We start from the raw sequence: 17,997 nt of genomic DNA, 5'->3' as shown, positions 1-17,997 counted from the left end.
ATAGTAAAGTAATACAAATGTTCATTTTTGAAGTATAGTTATTAGGAAACAACATGTTTTGCTTATCTCTGGAATAAGTTAATGACTTTCTTAAAATTACAATTTTTATTCTAGGAGCAAATATCAATGCACAGACAGAAGAAACTCAAGAAACTGCCTTGACTCTGGCTTGCTGTGGAGGCTTTCTGGAAGTGGCGGACTTTCTGATAAAGGCAGGAGCTGATATTGAACTAGGGTGTTCTACCCCTTTAATGGAAGCTGCTCAAGAAGGTCATTTGGAGTTAGTTAAATACTTACTAGCTGCAGGTAGGCATTTTTGCATTTGGGAGGAGTTTTTACATGATTTATTCAAGTAAAAATATTACAATGCAAATAATTTTTTTCTTACACATTGAATGTGTATTTAAAAATGTAAAAAGTGTGGTGAACTATTGTGTGTACTCTGCATAAATAATTTACCTTGTTACGTTTGAAGTATCTGTAGCTTTAATTTCAAGCAGTAATCTATTTCTGTTTTTTTCTCTTGCTTTTAAAGATGCCAATAATATTCTCTATTTCTAGAAATGGATAGGGCTATTTTATCTAATTTGAGGAGATATGGCTTATGTAGAAGAAATTTCTATGTCCATCATTTATGTCTTATGATTCTTTTATTAAGTCTCTGTTGTTTAATACTACCACAGGAGCTAATGTTCATGCAACAACAGCAACAGGGGATACAGCACTAACATACGCCTGTGAAAATGGTCATACTGATGTAGCAGATGTCCTACTTCAGGCAGGAGCAGATCTGGTAAGCTTTGTCACTTTTTAAATCGTAATTCTTAAAGCCAAGGCAAGAAATTAATTTAAAGTTCTATAGAGATTACAGACAAAAAGTATTTCTTCTAATTTTGTGTTGGGCTTTTTGCCATTTTTTCTCTCATTTGATCATATTTTCATTCCACATTGTTTGGTGTCCGTTATTATTCCTCTTGTTAACAGGGTTATCCAGTCTATTACCCCTTGTTCTCCATAATAAAAGGGGGAAATTTTATATTAATATTATAGTACAAATTAATTTTTTTAGGTACTTAGCTATTTTTGGAAGGTAAGTATTTAATAAGTAGTCTTTTCCCTCAAATAACTTATAATTTAGTAAAAAGGATGAAATACTGAAGTCATTGTATGGTAGATTATAAAGAGATGTCATAGGGAAAGTACAGACAGTAAAGAAGCTCAGGAGAGGTCAAGAGGTCACCTGAGATAGTATATTTTGGGTTGGGTAAGGTTTAAAAAGGTGGATAGGGCAATGTTATGACAAAAGAGATATTGCAGTTGGAAGAAATAAGTGTGAGTACAGCCTTGAGAGGTAGGGAAGCACCCAGGTGCCCCAATAATTTCCTTTATTTGTAATGGCCTCTCAGAGTAGGGGACAAGCGCTTTATGTGCTCTTCCAGTTTAGCATATGAGAGAGTAGAAGTGAGACATGAGAAGGTAGTTAAAATTTAAGTAACCATATGTTCATGGGGCTGAGATTAACAAGCAAATGTATATTCCTGTAGAAGTTCATAGTTTATGACAAAAATGCACACATGAGACAGAAACAGACTCCTTCATTGACTAGTTTTGTAAACTTTGTTTCATTTCTCTTTCCTCATTTATGGAAGGAAAGGGTGAAATTGGAAATTGGATTACTCTTGTGGTGTCTATCAGTTCTGTGTGTGTCAGTAGCTTTTGAAGTGGTTATGACACATGTTATACTCTTGTTAGTTGTGAGCATATTTCTTCCCTATAAGATTTTGAACTTCTTCAGCTTAAGAACTGTATTTCCAGTGTTTACCACAGTAGCTTTGAAACATATAGCAATGTAACTTGCTTAGTTCATTGCAATTTAAACAACTTAGTGTGTGGCTTAAGAGAAAAATCAAAAGTTACTCATCAGATGTGAATGTTTATATATCTAATGCTTTATAAACTATATTTTTTTCCTCAAACCTTTATATTCTAAGATCTGAAAATTTCTCCAGTAGTGTTCTCAATTACTCAGCAATCACAAGAATGCAATAGATTCTCCATCCTTTTGAGACCCAGAAATCTCTAGTAATACCTTATAATTGGTGGTTTTCCAGATCTTAGATCAGTAACTTTTATGTTGTCATATAGAGTAACATGGAGTTAATGGGAATTTGTAAAGAAAGGGAATGATGTACTGCAGAAATTCCTGTAGGTAGGATACAAACTAACAAAAGGAAAATCACTTGGAGTGGATGAGGATAATGCTGATAATGCCGATTCAAGAGGGCTGTGCTAGAGTGCCATTCACTGTTCAAGTTACACTGTCCTTTTGGTAGAGGGAGAAGGAAAAATTACCCAGATGGATTTAGATGAGGGCGTCACAATCACATGAATATAATTTCAGTTCTTAAATTATATCTGTAGAGCATGTTTCTAATTTGAGATTTTTAAAATTTAAAGATGTATTCCTTAATTTGTTTCAAAGCATGATATTTAATATATTTAGATTCAGAAATTAGTCCAGTTCTTTGCCTTTTGATTTTCATGAAAAAGAGCAGTTGTTCACTAGCAATTAAATATCTGTGTTTTTTTAATAGGAACATGAATCTGAAGGTGGAAGGACTCCTTTAATGAAAGCTGCAAGAGCTGGTCATGTTTGTACTGTTCAGTTCTTAATTAGTAAAGGTAGGTTTGTGTAAAACAGTAGTTTTTTCCTCAAAGATGTCTATTCCCTGCCCTGGGGTATTTAGAGAATGAGAGATAAAGGACACTTTGGGGATCACTGGTGGAGGGATGCTACTGAGATTTTGTGAGTGGGTGGTTGATAAACATCCTGCAATGCATAGAACATTTCCAGAAACTAGGGAGAATTGTCATACTGAATACCACCCTTGTTGAGAAACACTTTTATATAGAAAAATATCTCTATGTAAAACTTTGAGGGTTTAGATAACCTAAAGTCTGTTCTGTTTATTTAATAATACATCTTGAAACCTGGATTTTTATGTTTATGCCACTGAGCTACTTAAGGGCAAGTCGCTCTTCAGCTTTACATTTCCTTGGGCCTAAGTTTCCTTCTTTGTAAAACATAGAGAAATGGTCATAAATATAACACAAAACGTATTCAAAATTGAAATGTGACAAAAATGCCAAAATGCATGGAGGATTTCATCTATGGTTAGTAATTCTACTTTGAATATCAAAAACCATTTTAAATGACAAAAGTAGCATCTTATTCCTTTAACTTATTTGTTAGGTGTTCACTACATAAGCTCAACTTGAAACGGTTTTTATGCAAATTTCATCCTATTCTTAAAGTACAGAAGATGAAAGATTTTGATTCAGTATTCATAAGAGAAAGGCTGTGCAAGCCATGTATAATTAAAAAGGCAATATATACTATTTTCTTAGCATAAATACTAAAGAAATCTCAAGTTTGTAATTGTTTATAGGAAAAGAAAATAAATCAGAAATAACTTACTGGTCAGATTGTTCTAGGCAGTTTGAACACTTACTTGTGATATATGTTTATACCATGGTATTATCAAGAATGGAATTATTTACATAATCACTATCCTTTCTCTTCTCTGATAAATTTCAGTGAGTTTGGTTCCATTTTCTTCCTGCTACTTTATTTCCATTTCCCACATTGGCTAGCAGAATGCTTTAAATCAGGGATGAATTCATATCGAGGGCGCGGTGTACCTGTTTTCATTCTCAGATATTTCCCAGTGAAAGAAATCAATAGTACTATTACTTTCTATTCAGTAGTACTATTACTTTGTATTCCGTGTTAATTCTCTATGTAGTTAGCCTGTAGAGGGCAGTGTGACTTATTTTTATTGCTTTTTAATCTTTTCTTTTTTAATGAAAGAACGTGTAGATAAAATTTTTTGCTTTACTTTTTAGAACAGTGATTACATTAGGAGTAACGTATACATTTAGCCTTATCTTCTACCAGTGCATACTGAAATGCTTATGGATGAAATTATGTCATGTTTGGGATTTGTTTTAGAGTAATTCAAGATGGGAGAGGAGAATTGATAAGGGTTTATGTGAAATGAGATTGTGTGTTTATAATCACTGAAACTGGGTAAGGGGCGTGTGGATTTTCATTATGCTATTCTCTCTTTATGATTTTGAAATTTACCATAAGAAATAGCAGTCTAACAACATGATTTTCCATGTCTTGTCTGTTTTAGGAGCAAATGTGAATAGAACCACAGCTAATAATGACCACACTGTACTGTCCCTGGCTTGTGCAGGGGGTCATCTGGCAGTGGTGGAACTACTTTTGGCTCATGGGGCAGATCCTACTCATCGTTTAAAAGTATGTGTAACATACGTTTCCGGTAACATTGTGAATTAATTCTTCCTATTGAACATTACAAGATACCATCTACCAGTTCCATTTATAATGGCATTTTAAGTATATTCATTTTTTTCTGTTTTATTAGAAGAAAATGTTCTTTACTAAACCTAAGATTTGAATATGTCTGGGGCCTGTTGGCTTTATCTTCCTTAATGGTTCTGTAAATTTAACTTATTTTTTAAAATATTTTTTCTCCTCCCATATGCACTCTTAGGATGGCTCAACTATGTTGATAGAAGCAGCGAAAGGTGGCCATACAAGTGTTGTTTGCTATCTTTTGGACTATCCTAATAACTTGCTTTCAGCCCCTCCACCAGATGTCACTCAGTTAACCCCCCCATCCCACGATTTAAATAGGGTAAGATTCAAAACTAAAGCATTTTATATCTTCTTTATCCCTCTTTGGCTCATAGTTTCAGTTTAAACTAGATTTGACTATTTTTTGTTATAATATGTAGTTCTCTTTATAGCTATGTAGTTGAAATGGTTAATGATATAATCTGGTATAACATTCAGATTGTAGATTGATGTGATTTTGCTTTGCTTTCTTACTATGGCCAGAATAACCATTTGAATTCAGAGTCCATTAAAAAAATGTTACGGAAAATAGTTTGGTGCCAGCATATTTTAAGTAAATATGTCAATGTATGAGATTAATACCATGTTACAAATATTTTGAAGTCTTTGTAACTTATTCTTAATTTAAAGCCTGTTATTTAATGGAGTGTGTAGGAAAAGCAGAAATATAATCAGTTTCCTGTCTTAGGCTCCTCGTGTCCCAGTTCAAGCACTGCCCATGGTTGTCCCACCTCAGGAGCCTGACAAACCACCTGCCAATGTTGCCACTACTCTTCCCATCAGGAATAAAGGTCAGTTATACTTCTGAAGACTGTCTTTTACATGTTATCTGGGTAAAAATGATAAGATTACCAAAAAAAACTATCCATTTATAATTATTTTTCCACAAAAAGTGAATTTTACTAAGTTGACATAAAGATTTTTTTACTGATGAATAAGGCATGTTATTGGGAGAGAAGATAGTTAATAGCACTAATTTATGCTAGGATTATCAATATTAGCAGGAGAAATTCAGATGCTCATCTTTGATGCAGTTCTGATTATCCATGATTTCCTTTAATAACTGGTCATTTCTATTCATGTTAAAATATTAGGCCTGGGTATAGTTGGATGACATTTTTGTAAATTACTTAAATTTCTGTAGTGATATTAAAGCTTAACAACTTAGATCAAAATTAAAATATATTTTAGAATAACTGGTTTAATATAGATTTTATATCTGGGCTACCTTTTCTCAACCAATAACTGAAAGTTACTTCAGATATGCTTGTTTGTTTCTCTAGAATTCTGAGGTCCATATTTGACTTGTGGATGTTACACCATGCATGTTCTTAAGTTATGTCCCAAAACATTACAGCTACCAGTTTCAATCAGTTTTTCTTTTTAAAAGTTTCACCTGAAGAACCAATGCAGTTTTAATTTTTTGGTTTTTGGTTACCTATATTATTTTACCAACAAGAATACTAAGTATTTCCACCAGCTCTTTACAGTCACTACTACCAATCTAGAGCCTTGGCACCTTTTTCAGTTGGTGTAGCAAACAACTGATTGCTATACCCATAGCCAGATCTGTTTATTCACCTGGCTGTCAGAAGATACAATGGATGGCGTAGTCCAACATCTTTTCTTCCAGGGAAACTGAATCCCAGTTCTCTACTGGCCAGGTAGCTGTGTGAATATGTGAATTTATATCTTGCCTTTATCAGTCTTGAAGATGGTAGGCCCCCAGCAAAGACAAATTTTAGTTGGATGTAAATTGCCTGGTACTTCTCAGTGGTTTGGGTACTCTTTGTGTGTGTGTGTGTGTTTAAAAGTCATAGACTATCAAATGTAGAAAAACCTTGACTTAGAGGTCTAAGTTTTCCCTACATCTTAATAATCTAGCATTATTTTTCTGTTCTTATGATAAGTTTTTACATCTTTATGACCAGATGAAGTGTCTACACATAGCTTTAGATTTTACTTTAATTGCACCACTTCGATATCACAGACCTGCATCCCTCTATTGTCTAATTTTAGCCATGTGATATTTTTTAAAATTAATTTCCCAAAGATTACTCTATGCACATAAAATACATACATTCTATATTTATGATAAAGAAGGTGGATTTGTTTTTAAACTCCTTAACAGTGCATTTTCACCTTCTATGGATATGATAACTTGGTGCATAACTGTTGGCACTAAACCTCCCAACAGTAACTCTGTAATGAGGATGCCATTCATGTGCACTTCTGAGGGGGTTTCTTTTTCACACAGCTGCTTCTAAACAAAAGTCCAGCAGCCATTTGCCAGCAAACAGCCAGGATGTACAGGGTTACATCACCAATCAGTCTCCAGAGAGCATTGTAGAAGAGGCTCAGGGAAAGTTAACAGAACTGGAACAGAGGATAAAAGAAGCCATAGAAAAGAACGCACAGCTGCAGTCCTTGGAACTGGCTCACGCTGACCAACTTACCAAGGAGAAGATCGAGGAGCTGAACAAAACAAGGGAGGAACAAATTCAGAAGAAACAAAAGATTTTGGAGGAACTACAGAAAGTAGAACGAGAGTTACAACTGAAAACTCAGCAGCAGCTAAAAAAGCAGTATCTAGAGGTTAAAGCTCAAAGAATTCAACTTCAGCAGCAGCAGCAACAGTCTTGCCAACATCTGGGACTACTAACTCCTGTTGGGGTTGGAGAACAGCTTTCCGAGGGAGACTATGCACGGTTACAGCAAGTGGATCCCGTTTTGCTTAAAGATGAACCCCAGCAGACTGCTGCTCAGATGGGTTTTGCACCAATCCAGCCTCTGGCCATGCCTCAAGCTTTGCCTCTGGCGGCAGGTCCCTTGCCTCCAGGGTCCATCGCAAATCTTACAGAACTGCAAGGAGTGATAGTTGGACAGCCAGTACTGGGCCAAGCACAGTTGGCAGGGCTGGGGCAAGGAATTCTGACAGAAACACAACAAGGGTTAATGGTAGCCAGCCCTGCTCAGACCCTCAATGACACGCTGGATGACATCATGGCAGGTGGGTTTATATTGTTATGAGCAGGTATCAAATATGATTTGCTTAAGGCGAGTAAGAGTGTGCCAGAATTTTTTGCCGTTACCCAACTTGAGAACTATTTTTGGACTCTTGACTCATGTATATCCTTAGAAATATTAGTTCAATCTCAGAAGTTCTCAGACGGATACAGGTCGAATTAAAGATTAGTTCATGCAATACAAGTGACTGAAACTTTTTGGCTTAGCTGGGTAGGCTGGGAATCTAGGTTTTTTTCAGGAGTGGGGTTGATGTTTGAGTTTTTGTTTTTGTTTTTCTTTTTTCTCTTTAAGTTCAGAATACTAAGATTGAATTTTGGCTTTTGTGCTTCTGTATTCACACCAATAAACTGGGAAATTGATAGAAGTTGAAGTACAAAACCAGTAGGACACATCAGGAAGCTTATTTGTGAACAGAAATACTTTATATCCTAATGGATCAGACTTCAAACCTGATGGATATTTAAGAAACAAACAAACAAAATTTAAACACCTTTACAACAATAATAAAGTACCAAACCAAATAGGGGTTTGATTATACTGTATGTCAGTGGTTTTATCCCCTGTGAATGTTAATGTGTAGTCTCTTTCTAATTGTATTGTGGGAAGGTGTGGTTCCCTGACAGTATCATAAATGATATATCTTTAAATGTGTAGCCAAAGAAATTTTATTTCATTATAATTAGTTTCATTGGCAAGAGGAAATATTTTAGAAGGTTGTTTTAATGATTCTAATTTTTGGTACTTACTTTTCATGAGTTCTGTAACAAAGTAGAATGAGATTTTACAGGATTATAAACCATAAGAATGCTATACTAAGAAGGATAATTTTCTTTAAGAAAAAGGTAAAAAAGAAAATTCGAAAAGGAAGGAAAAGGGAAAAAGAAAGGTAGTAAATTGTTGGCATTTGGTGGTTTTTATCTGCTGTCTTCCCCTTTTTTTTATTCTTTGGTCTATACTTATAAGATGATTGAGTTTTTCTAATTTTGAAACTGTTGTGGCAGCGTTACATATTATGATGAAATTATATATAATTTGTCTTTCATCTTTTAAAAGAATAAAAGAAAATTAAACTGTATAGTGTTGAGATATTTAGCCAACATTCAGAAACTAAGCACCAGCTAATGAGACAGATTTTATACTTAACAAATTGCTCTTTAAGTTTCCCAGTTTTCTTTTAGTATCACCCCAGCAGTATTATGTGGAATGAAGGTCTCTGCTAATCTTAGAGGGTGTAATAACTACCTTGGAAAACCTGCAGTTAATCATTAGTAACTGTAAGAATTCTTTTATTGATAAATATAAAACTTTTCTATAGATTTGAGAATTACTATTAATCACCATTAGCTGGTTAAAATAATTGGGAATACAATTAAAGAAACATTAGTATCTTATGAAAATTGGAGCACAGTAGCCAAAAGTCCCAAATTTGCTATTACTTACATGGCCATTAGTCTAGGTCATCATGGTGTTCTTTCTCTTATGTCAGTTGAACTACCAAAGAATGTATAGAGTTAAGTATTATTTATCCAGTTAAATCAAGACTGGACATTCCTGCCAATGAATACTTAAAATTTTTTTGATATGCTATTAGAATTTACATGATGTTCTTGGGCATACTTATCAACGTTGATTTGCCAGTTGTACAGTTTTCATGCTGATCAGAATTACCAGAGATCTGTAAAGTAGTTTTTCTGTTGATTGGTTTACCAAACAAAAACAATTAAATTCTGCCTATGTGTTCCAGGTGTTTTCATATACAAGAATTTCAAAAGCACATAATTTTTTAGGAAATACGACAAATACTTCTCATTATAAAAATACTTTACCCCTTTATTACACCCATTTATATGGAGAGAGGAGAGATGATCAGAAGGAAGAATAGGATTAAAAACGTCTAGCCACTTACCTGCAATCCATCCCTGTCATCATGCATGTGCAGATGCATAAACATACACATATACTCATGCACTCACTTCCACGACTTTTCGTTAAACAGCTTCTGTGTTAGTACTTGTTCTTTAGGTCGACTGATGATCATTTCCATTTCTTTCTTTGGGTTTCTTGATACTTTATAACCTCTTTAGGCTCAGTCTTCCTTCCCCACTGCAGCATAAGCTGTTCTGTATGCTTTAGTTCCCATTTATTAGACTGCTCTTGTAAGGTTCAGTCTCTTTTTCTAGTACTTGGCTGGTCCAAATCTGTCTTCCCTGTTCTCTGTACTTACCATAGCAAAATCAGTTCCCTGTTTAATCAGTCTTAACACCTTGCCTTTGCTGTGCTCTAAGTTCCTTCTTTCCCTACCTGATGTAAAACTTTTCTAGAGCATCTGGTTCTCCTTCTCTAAAATCTAACCCTAAAATGAAGTACCGTATGTAAAGATCTGTACCAGAGTTCCTTCAGATCCCTGCATATTTACATGTTGTTACTTTTCACCATAGGGAATGGATGAGTGACAGGCAGTTATTTCAGTTTAATAAACCAATTTCATAAGTACCCCAAAGGAAATGAAATGAGAAAACTGGTTTTTCCTATCTCCTTTTAGATGAGATGATAAGAACAAACTATTTGACCAAAAAAAAGAAAACTCATTTTCGCATGTTCTTTAAAAGAACTTATTCCAATTAAAATGTAAATAACAATATAGTCATTTAACAATAAAGCTTAGACTTTTTGTTTAGTATCATGAAATAAAAACCAGTTCTTTGGACAGATTGGTGTTCATTCTGTTTAAGCTAATTTTGGTATTTAGCATTTTCATTTGTGAAAATCAATCAGGAGATTATGGAACCTATTTTAAAAGGCATAGATTTTATATGGTTTTGAAATTTATATCTAGAATATGTGCATTTAAATTATCTTTTTTTTTTCTTAACATACAAAACTATTTATATGGAATAACAATATCAAGGTCATTAGATGATCAATTTAATATATTAGTACATGCCCTTTCCTATTAATCTGGATCCCTAAGGATTCAAACAGTGTTTTGTTTTGTTTTGTTTCCTTCTTTGTTTTTCCTTTAGCTTTTAATTGGACTTAAAAATGTATAATTATAGAATGTGTGTTGCTATAATGTATATAGTGTATGTTTGTGCCTGAACTGAGGATTTCATGTAAAATAGATTTCTTAATTGACAATCATGTTTATAATTGTTAAATAAGGTCAATTTCAGTTTTTATTCTTGGCAGGATCATAACCTCTTTTGCCTGGTTTCAGATCCAGTTGTGAATCATGATTGTTTTCTGTCTGATGTAGTTGATAAGTATGTTGGTAACACACATCCACACTACTGTTGACCATCCAAAGATTAATGTCCAGACTTCAGTGCTATAGCATTTTTAATTGGGGTGGGGGGAGAAAGGATTGATGTTCACATATCAACTCCAGAAGTGAATCCATGAGGGAGTAAAATACCCTCAGTTGCCACCACCTTTGGAGTTCTCCCACCCCAAGTACTGACCTAATCAGCCCCTTCTTAATTTGCATATTTTGGTTAAAATAATATCAAGGCAAAATTATATTTAGAACTGACAATAATCTATATTTGAAGGTTGATTGCATGCATACATTTATTTCTACCTTAATCTTTTAATTTTGTCCTCTTAAGTCAATGTGATTGCTGGATTGATTGGTGGGCATTTTAACCCCCTCAGAATAATTCTACATGTGAGAAACTATATTTCTGTGTGAGGATCAAATTTTTATATTTTACTATGCTGTCATAGTAAAGGGCTACCATCAGAATAATATCATCCCCTGTCTGCAGTTAGTAAAAGAGTAGGGAGAGTTTTAAATGATTCGAGAGTGAGGTTCACCCCAAACAATGAAATTACTTTCATTAGAATATGAGGTGTGAAAGTGGTAGGTTAAAACTCATACTTTTCTCCCTCTGAACTTGACTATTTTACCTTTTATTCCTTTTCTGATTAAGAAGATACAATGGACAACTATCCATTTGCATTTATATTCAATTTTAATTCATAAGAATATTTTTGTTTTCAGGGTTATTTTGCATTGAGGTTTTATGATTATATACTGTTAAGAGGGGAATTTTATTTTCGGATGGATTATTACTTAGAAAAAGGGTTATTCTCAATATACTTTCTATTTTTAGACTGTTGTCCAAAGTCAGAAGTAAAATAACCAGAAAAATGAGTTATTAGTGCTATGGCAGTCTACTTATAGACATTTTGTTTTAAGAAGTCTTTAAATATTTTCTAATAATTATTTCTTACTGTTATCTAACAGTGTTTCATCCTTATTAAGTGCAGTTATTTTGTTCAACAGCAGTCAGTGGAAGAGCATCTGCAATGTCAAACACTCCTACCCACAGTATCGCTGCTTCCATTTCCCAACCTCAGACTCCAACTCCAAGTCCTATCATCTCTCCTTCAGCCATGCTTCCTATCTACCCTGCCATTGATATTGATGCACAGGTAAGCTCCAATCTGGAGGGATGGTTTTTAACTAAAATCATACCATCAGTAAAAACATTAATCAGTAATTTAAATCATCTTAGACTGCTTTTTCTCTAGGCAGAGATCTGAGCCACGTTATGAATAAATTAGAATCCACATTTTAAAAAGTTAAATACTAAGTACAGATTATTATTGATAATTATGTGATGATCTGGTTTCCAAGGTCATCAGGTAACTTTTTTTTTTAACTTTAGAAGAGGATGTTAAAAGAAATAACTTATTTAAGATTAGTTTGTATTTTCTTCTGATCTTGAATTAGAAGGTACGCTTCTAATTCATAATGGATCACACAGAAAAGAAAAGATTCTTCCATTTATGTACTCAATTGCATTTATATTGTCTTGGAAAGTTCTCATCTTGCTGACTGAAACATGTAGTGAATCTGTGTGTCTATGTCTGCAGCACTAAGTCAAAACAAAACAAAATCCCAATTTTTAAAAAAATTAGTTTACCATGTAATCTCAGGGCAGAATGAAGTTGGAAAGGGGAGGATAGCTGGTGTTTTGTCCTGAAGAAATGCTAAGAGGCTTAGTTTAGAAGACTGCTGAACAAGGTAGAGTATATGGCCTTATTCAGGCCTGAGAAATGTTTGCAGTTTAGTTTTGTGTTTTGATTAATACCTGGGGTGGGGAGGGTGGCAGTATACATGATAAAACTTTTTGTTTTGTAAATGATCAGTTCTTTATAAACCTGAATTTCAGGAAGGATGTGTGTGTGTGACCTATTAAGACCGTGTACTCTTAACCTATGAAAATAAAGCTTCCTTTTCATTAAAGTGTTTCTTGGTAATATTGTGAAAGAAAAAGAAATATCACTTCTATCCTTACTTGCTTTCCAAATTTTCATTGTGTTGTATGTGCTGACTTTTTTTTGACCACTTAAAATTGTCAAGGGCAATTTTAAGGAATTGTCTAATCTTCAGATCGCATATATGAAGTAGCCACTTTTAAATACCCATTTCCCTGATGAAGAAACCAAGGCTAAGAGAGAGATTAAACATTTTGCTTAAGATCATTTCATTTAGCGGGGCGCCTGGGTGGCTCAGTCATTAAGTTTCTACCTTCGGCTCGGGTCATGATCCCAGGGTCCTGGATCGAGCCCCACATCGGGCTCCCTGCTCGGTGGGAGGTCTGCTTCTCCCTGTCCCACTCCCTCTGCTTTGTTCCCTCTCTCGCTGTCTGTCAAATTAAATGAAATCTTAAAAGATCACTTCATTTAGCTAAGAAGTGAGGGTTGAGAGTCAAACTTCAGTGGGTCTGATTTTAAAGGCTCCCTCCTTAACTACCATACTCTATAGCCTTTTAAAAAATTATGAAGTATTCATTTGATGAACCACAGTGATTTATATTTAATAATGACATAGCATTATAGGGGTGCCTGGGTGGCTCAGTTGGTTGAGCATTCGACTCTTGATCTCAGGGTTGTGAGATCGAGTCCTACGTGGAGCTCTGTGCTGGGCGCAGAGCCTGCTTAGGGTTCTCTCTTTTCCTCTCCCTCTGCACCTCCCCCCGCTCATACTTTCTCCCTCCCCCCCTCAATCAATCAATCAATCAATCAATAAAGGTACAGCGTTGTAGAACTGGGTTGAACTTGGTATTGAAGGATCAAAGGATCGTGTGTCTTTCATCTTTGTGGCTTTTCAGCATGTTTCCTTGGCCATACCACATATTTGTATCAAATCTTAATTTAAAGAAGGACAAAAGGAATGTTAATTTTTTTAAACCCTCAGTGTGTCTCTTTTTAAAAATGCTAATGATTCTTAAAATGGTCATACTTTAAACTTCTTTAATTGATCTTTATATGCAGAAACTAATTTTTAACAAGGATTGGCAGAAATCATGTGTAATTTCTGGAACTTGAAGAATGCTGAAGATGAGAGTTTGTATTCTTTATAAGGTTCTTCATATTTTATGTAATATAACTAGAAGTTACCTTCAGTGTGCACATATGTGCCACAGGCTCTCTACCTTTCATGTAATGGTTTTATTGAATCAAGTTTGTCTAGATGTATTTTTTTATCCTTTTTTTTTTTTTTTTTTTTAAATAAGTTCTGTACCCAGTGTGGGGCTTGAACTCCCGACCCTGAGATCAGGAGTGGCATGTTCTACTGACTGAGCTAGCCAGGTGCCCCTTGTCTAGATATTTTTAATATATTTATATTATTATATATATTATATTTTAATACCATATACTGTACCATTATCAAAATTTATTGTAAGAAACATCAATAAATGATAATTTGAAGGAATGATTTCAGACTGTTTTACTATCTTTTAATAGCGTAGCTCCAATTTTTATTTTGCTAGAATGGTATAAGAAATTTATATCTGGGTATTCTCCATATAGAAATTAGTAATCATTTACAGATTTTTAAGAACTGTTGGTTTTGTATGAAACAGTAAATCTGGCTGAAGGTTAGAGTTGAATACTGGTGAGTTATGTATTTTCTGTATTTTGTGTGAGATTTTGATTGACTCTAACAGCCACTAAAAGTGAGAAAGTACCAGTTGTTCTGTTCATGGGTGTAAAACTTGTGTTCCCATCCCCTCCTTCCCTTTTTCTTATCACATGTTTTTCATGTATTTCTGAACTGCTTGTCTTTTTTATTCACAAACTTCTAAAGGCTTTCCTTGAACTTGGAATAAATGGTTCTGGTACATTTCAAAAAAGAGAAAAATAAATATTGCATTATGCAATTTTACCTTTTTTCCAATTACATATATCTATGATTACTTTTTTCTTTAAATTTTTTATTGTTATGTTAATCACCATACATTACATCATTAGTTTTTGATGTAGTGTTCCATGATTCATTGTTTGTGCATAATACCCAGTGCTCCACGCAGAACATGCCCTCTTTAATACCCATCACCAGGCTAACCCATTCCCCCACCCCCCTCCCTCCATGATTATTTTTTAAAGAGGGTAGGCATTAAATTTGACTTAGATGCCAAGACTGAAATTAGAAAGTATGTAAAATTATGTTTTGCCTTTAATGGTATAAATACCATTTGGATATTTTTCCCTTGTTGGTTTTGCAATACAGAGAACAGTTTAATCACAATATTTTAATGAGAAAAATTGAAGAGACCAGGAAAAATGAGTTAATGGTGATATGCAATATGCAGCCATTAAAGCATTCTACTTAAAATGCATGCATTCTGATTGTTTATGTGAGGTTTTAAGCAGGTTATTTACTATTTTACTGAATATTCTTATTATTCTCATTCTCCCTAAATGCTGTCCTTTTTTTTTTTATCTTTTTTGAATCTTACATGTGACCTCTGACATGTTTAGAGAATGAGATGTCTAGAATTATAAAGGTTATGGAAGTCTAAAAAACTGGTTAGCTCTTGAAGTCCTAATGATTTTTGAAGTAAATTAATTACTTAGATGTAATTGTTTTTTACAGGCAGTTCAGGTATGTTTTTTCACCTGCATTCCAGCTCATTAAAAGTTGCTTTTTCCATTAATATTGCATCTGTCTTATGATTCCTTCTTATTTTTCAGTCTTACAAAATTGAATAGTCATGTCAATTTACAGAATACTTTTACACTGAATATAATGTTAACATTTTTTATAAGCCAGAATCATCATAACAACATCTGTCATGTAAAAAATGGTATATTTTATGGCATCATGGGCTAAATGGAAATTTTCTTTAGAATATAAACCTGAATGAGCTCTTAAGAAATCTCTGGGGCATCAGTCTCCCTTTCAGGTTTCTTTTAGTTATAGGTATATGATAATGTATGTGGCTTGTTAACCAGTATAACATAACACGACTTTAGTGATACGTTACCTTTCAGAAAGCCATCACCTATATTGTTATCATTACTTCCTTGATTAATAATATTCAAAACACATTTTTTTTAATTCTATATCATGTTAGCCATTGTTACTTTAACCCAAACTTCTGCTTCAGTTAATTTGTTTCTTGAAATATTGCAAATCAGGTTAGTGTTTCTCACCATTTGGGGATTATGTAGGTGTTTATTAGGAAGGTGGAAACCTTACTTCAGAATCTTTAAATTTTTTCATTATTGTCCTTAGAAGATTATCATAAGATATTAGTTAATGAAGTTACTTACTCTTAAGTTCCCCAAGGAATTTGACAAGCCCTCTTTCTTAGTTTTAATTATTTTTCATTCAATTCTCATAATACCTTGTTTCTATGTCTTTCATAGTTTGAGCCTAAATTTGTCCTGTGCTGTAATCACTAAGCTCCTAGTGAACAGGAACTGCATTTACTCATATTTGTCAACCCTGGAGTACCTCGCAGAGTACTTTGAACATAAAAGGTGCTTCATAAATGTCAGTTGAACTGATGTTTTATAATGGGGGGGGGAAAAACCCAATATTTTACTAATCCACTAAAATCTTCCATGCTTATCTTTTTCAAATTTTGTCTCTTCATTCTCGGTACTGCTTTCCTAAATTACTCTTTAACCCCCAGAAGACTTTGAGAAACCTAATAAACTTCATCATAAAGCAGATTTTTCATCATAAAGTTGACTTTCTAATTGTCACTAACATAGAAAGCATATAAGGTAGATAGATTTAACATTATATTGACCTCAGTTGGCTGTGCCTTAGGACTGTTTTATGGTGTAATGGGGAAAGCAGGGTTTTGTTATCCAAGATCTCCTTGGTTTTTTTAAGCCAGTCCTTATCAGTTATTAGCTTGTATGACCACTAGAGGATTATTTCTCTAAGCCTTTGTCTCTTTCTTTCTGAAATCAAGCATAATAATTCCTTCCTGATAAACCTGAAGTGAAGATCAAATACTATTAGACAGTCAGAGCTGTCACTCATTTAAGTATTCATGTCCTTCATTGTTGTAGTTGGTGCATCTCTCCCTTGTGGCCATCCCTGATCTCTGCAGTCAGTAGCTCTGCTCTCTGCCAGCCTCTTCTGCAGAGCAGCTTTTGCGGTCTCCCTCTTCATCACTGGCTAGTAGGCTTTTTCTTATTTCTCGACTCTATCAATTTTGCCTTTTGTCTCGTTACTCATCTTTTATAATAGAGTTTGGTTTTTAGAGTTATTGACCTTCTGGGAGAAAATGCCTTTCCTTTCTGTATTTATTACATAAATATAATAAATATTACATAAATACATGAACACAATAAATATATTTCATATGTTTTATTAGTAATAGCCTTTGAATCTGTGACCCTGCATAGCCGTTGTCATTCACTGAACTTAACTATCATTTATTGTTTCCTAGACAAAGCATCACTTACAGGTGGAGAATGCAAACATGAATAAGACATGTTCATTACCTCCCAGGAATTTATAGTTCTCTGAGAGTGATAGGCACATACTAGTGTTAGCATAAGGAAGATTGGTGATAAGTATTGTAATAGAGATGTATATGTAAAAATGGGGGAAAGTAGCTTGGAACAGTGTTGTGTAGTAGAAAAATAATGCAAGACACATGAAATTTAAAATTGTCTAGTAACATTAGAAAAAGCAAAACAAAATAGGTGAAATACATTATAAGAATGTATTTTATTTAGCTTCATATATCCATGTTATTGTTTAAACATGTAATCCATAAAACCAAAAAACTACTGAGATATTTTACATTTTTATTTCGTACTAAAGGTCTTCAAAATTCAGTCTGTATGTTCTACTTACAGCTTAGAGTGATCACATATATAGCTGTATTTCTAGTACAATAGCCACATATTGCTGGTAGTTACCTTTCTTCAATAGCACAAGTTTAGAGTACTAAGTGTGAAGACTTTGTTCATGAAATAAGCATTTTAAACTATATTAATAGAGTATGGCCAGTAAATCCAGTATTGGTTACTATCATTAGCAGAAGTCAGAGGTAAATCTTATATAAAGCATCATGTGTCAGTTATGATTGTCTTTGTTTTTCAAAATATTCTGTATATTACGTATTTTTCTTTGTTGTTCTTCCTTTAAGTATTTTGGGGCTTTGTTCTCAACTGCAGTTAAGTTACTTGGAAGCCCTTTTTTCATATCAAGGCTTGCTTTTCGGCTCTGTTAGGTGGGCCTAGAACAGCTAATTTGG

At 34.0% G+C, this 17,997-nt stretch overlaps 1 protein-coding gene across 6 annotated transcripts in view; it reads left to right on the top strand.

Annotated features, from left to right (window-relative positions):
• The window catches only part of ANKRD17 (ankyrin repeat domain 17), a 158,680-nt gene that overhangs the window by 96,258 nt on the left and 44,425 nt on the right, over positions 1–17,997 (top strand). For 3 of the 6 annotated variants that reach the window (XM_027597687.2, XM_027597685.2, XM_027597688.1), the window contains exons 9-16: positions 115–306; positions 684–793; positions 2,595–2,682; positions 4,200–4,327; positions 4,584–4,727; positions 5,136–5,238; positions 6,705–7,457; positions 11,763–11,911. In XM_027597687.2, the coding sequence (XP_027453488.2) occupies positions 115–306; positions 684–793; positions 2,595–2,682; positions 4,200–4,327; positions 4,584–4,727; positions 5,136–5,238; positions 6,705–7,457; positions 11,763–11,911 (1,667 nt within the window). The remainder of the gene's footprint in view (positions 1–114; positions 307–683; positions 794–2,594; positions 2,683–4,199; positions 4,328–4,583; positions 4,728–5,135; positions 5,239–6,704; positions 7,458–11,762; positions 11,912–17,997) is intronic. The other 3 variants (XM_027597686.2, XM_027597690.2, XM_027597689.2) reach the window with 3 other exon arrangements.

The sequence above is a fragment of the Zalophus californianus genome, chromosome 2 (assembly GCF_009762305.2).
Source record: "Zalophus californianus isolate mZalCal1 chromosome 2, mZalCal1.pri.v2, whole genome shotgun sequence".
Lineage (NCBI taxonomy): Eukaryota > Metazoa > Chordata > Mammalia > Carnivora > Otariidae > Zalophus > Zalophus californianus.
The sequence above is the reverse complement of the archived record's forward strand: the minus strand, read 5'-3'. Positions and strand labels throughout refer to the sequence as shown.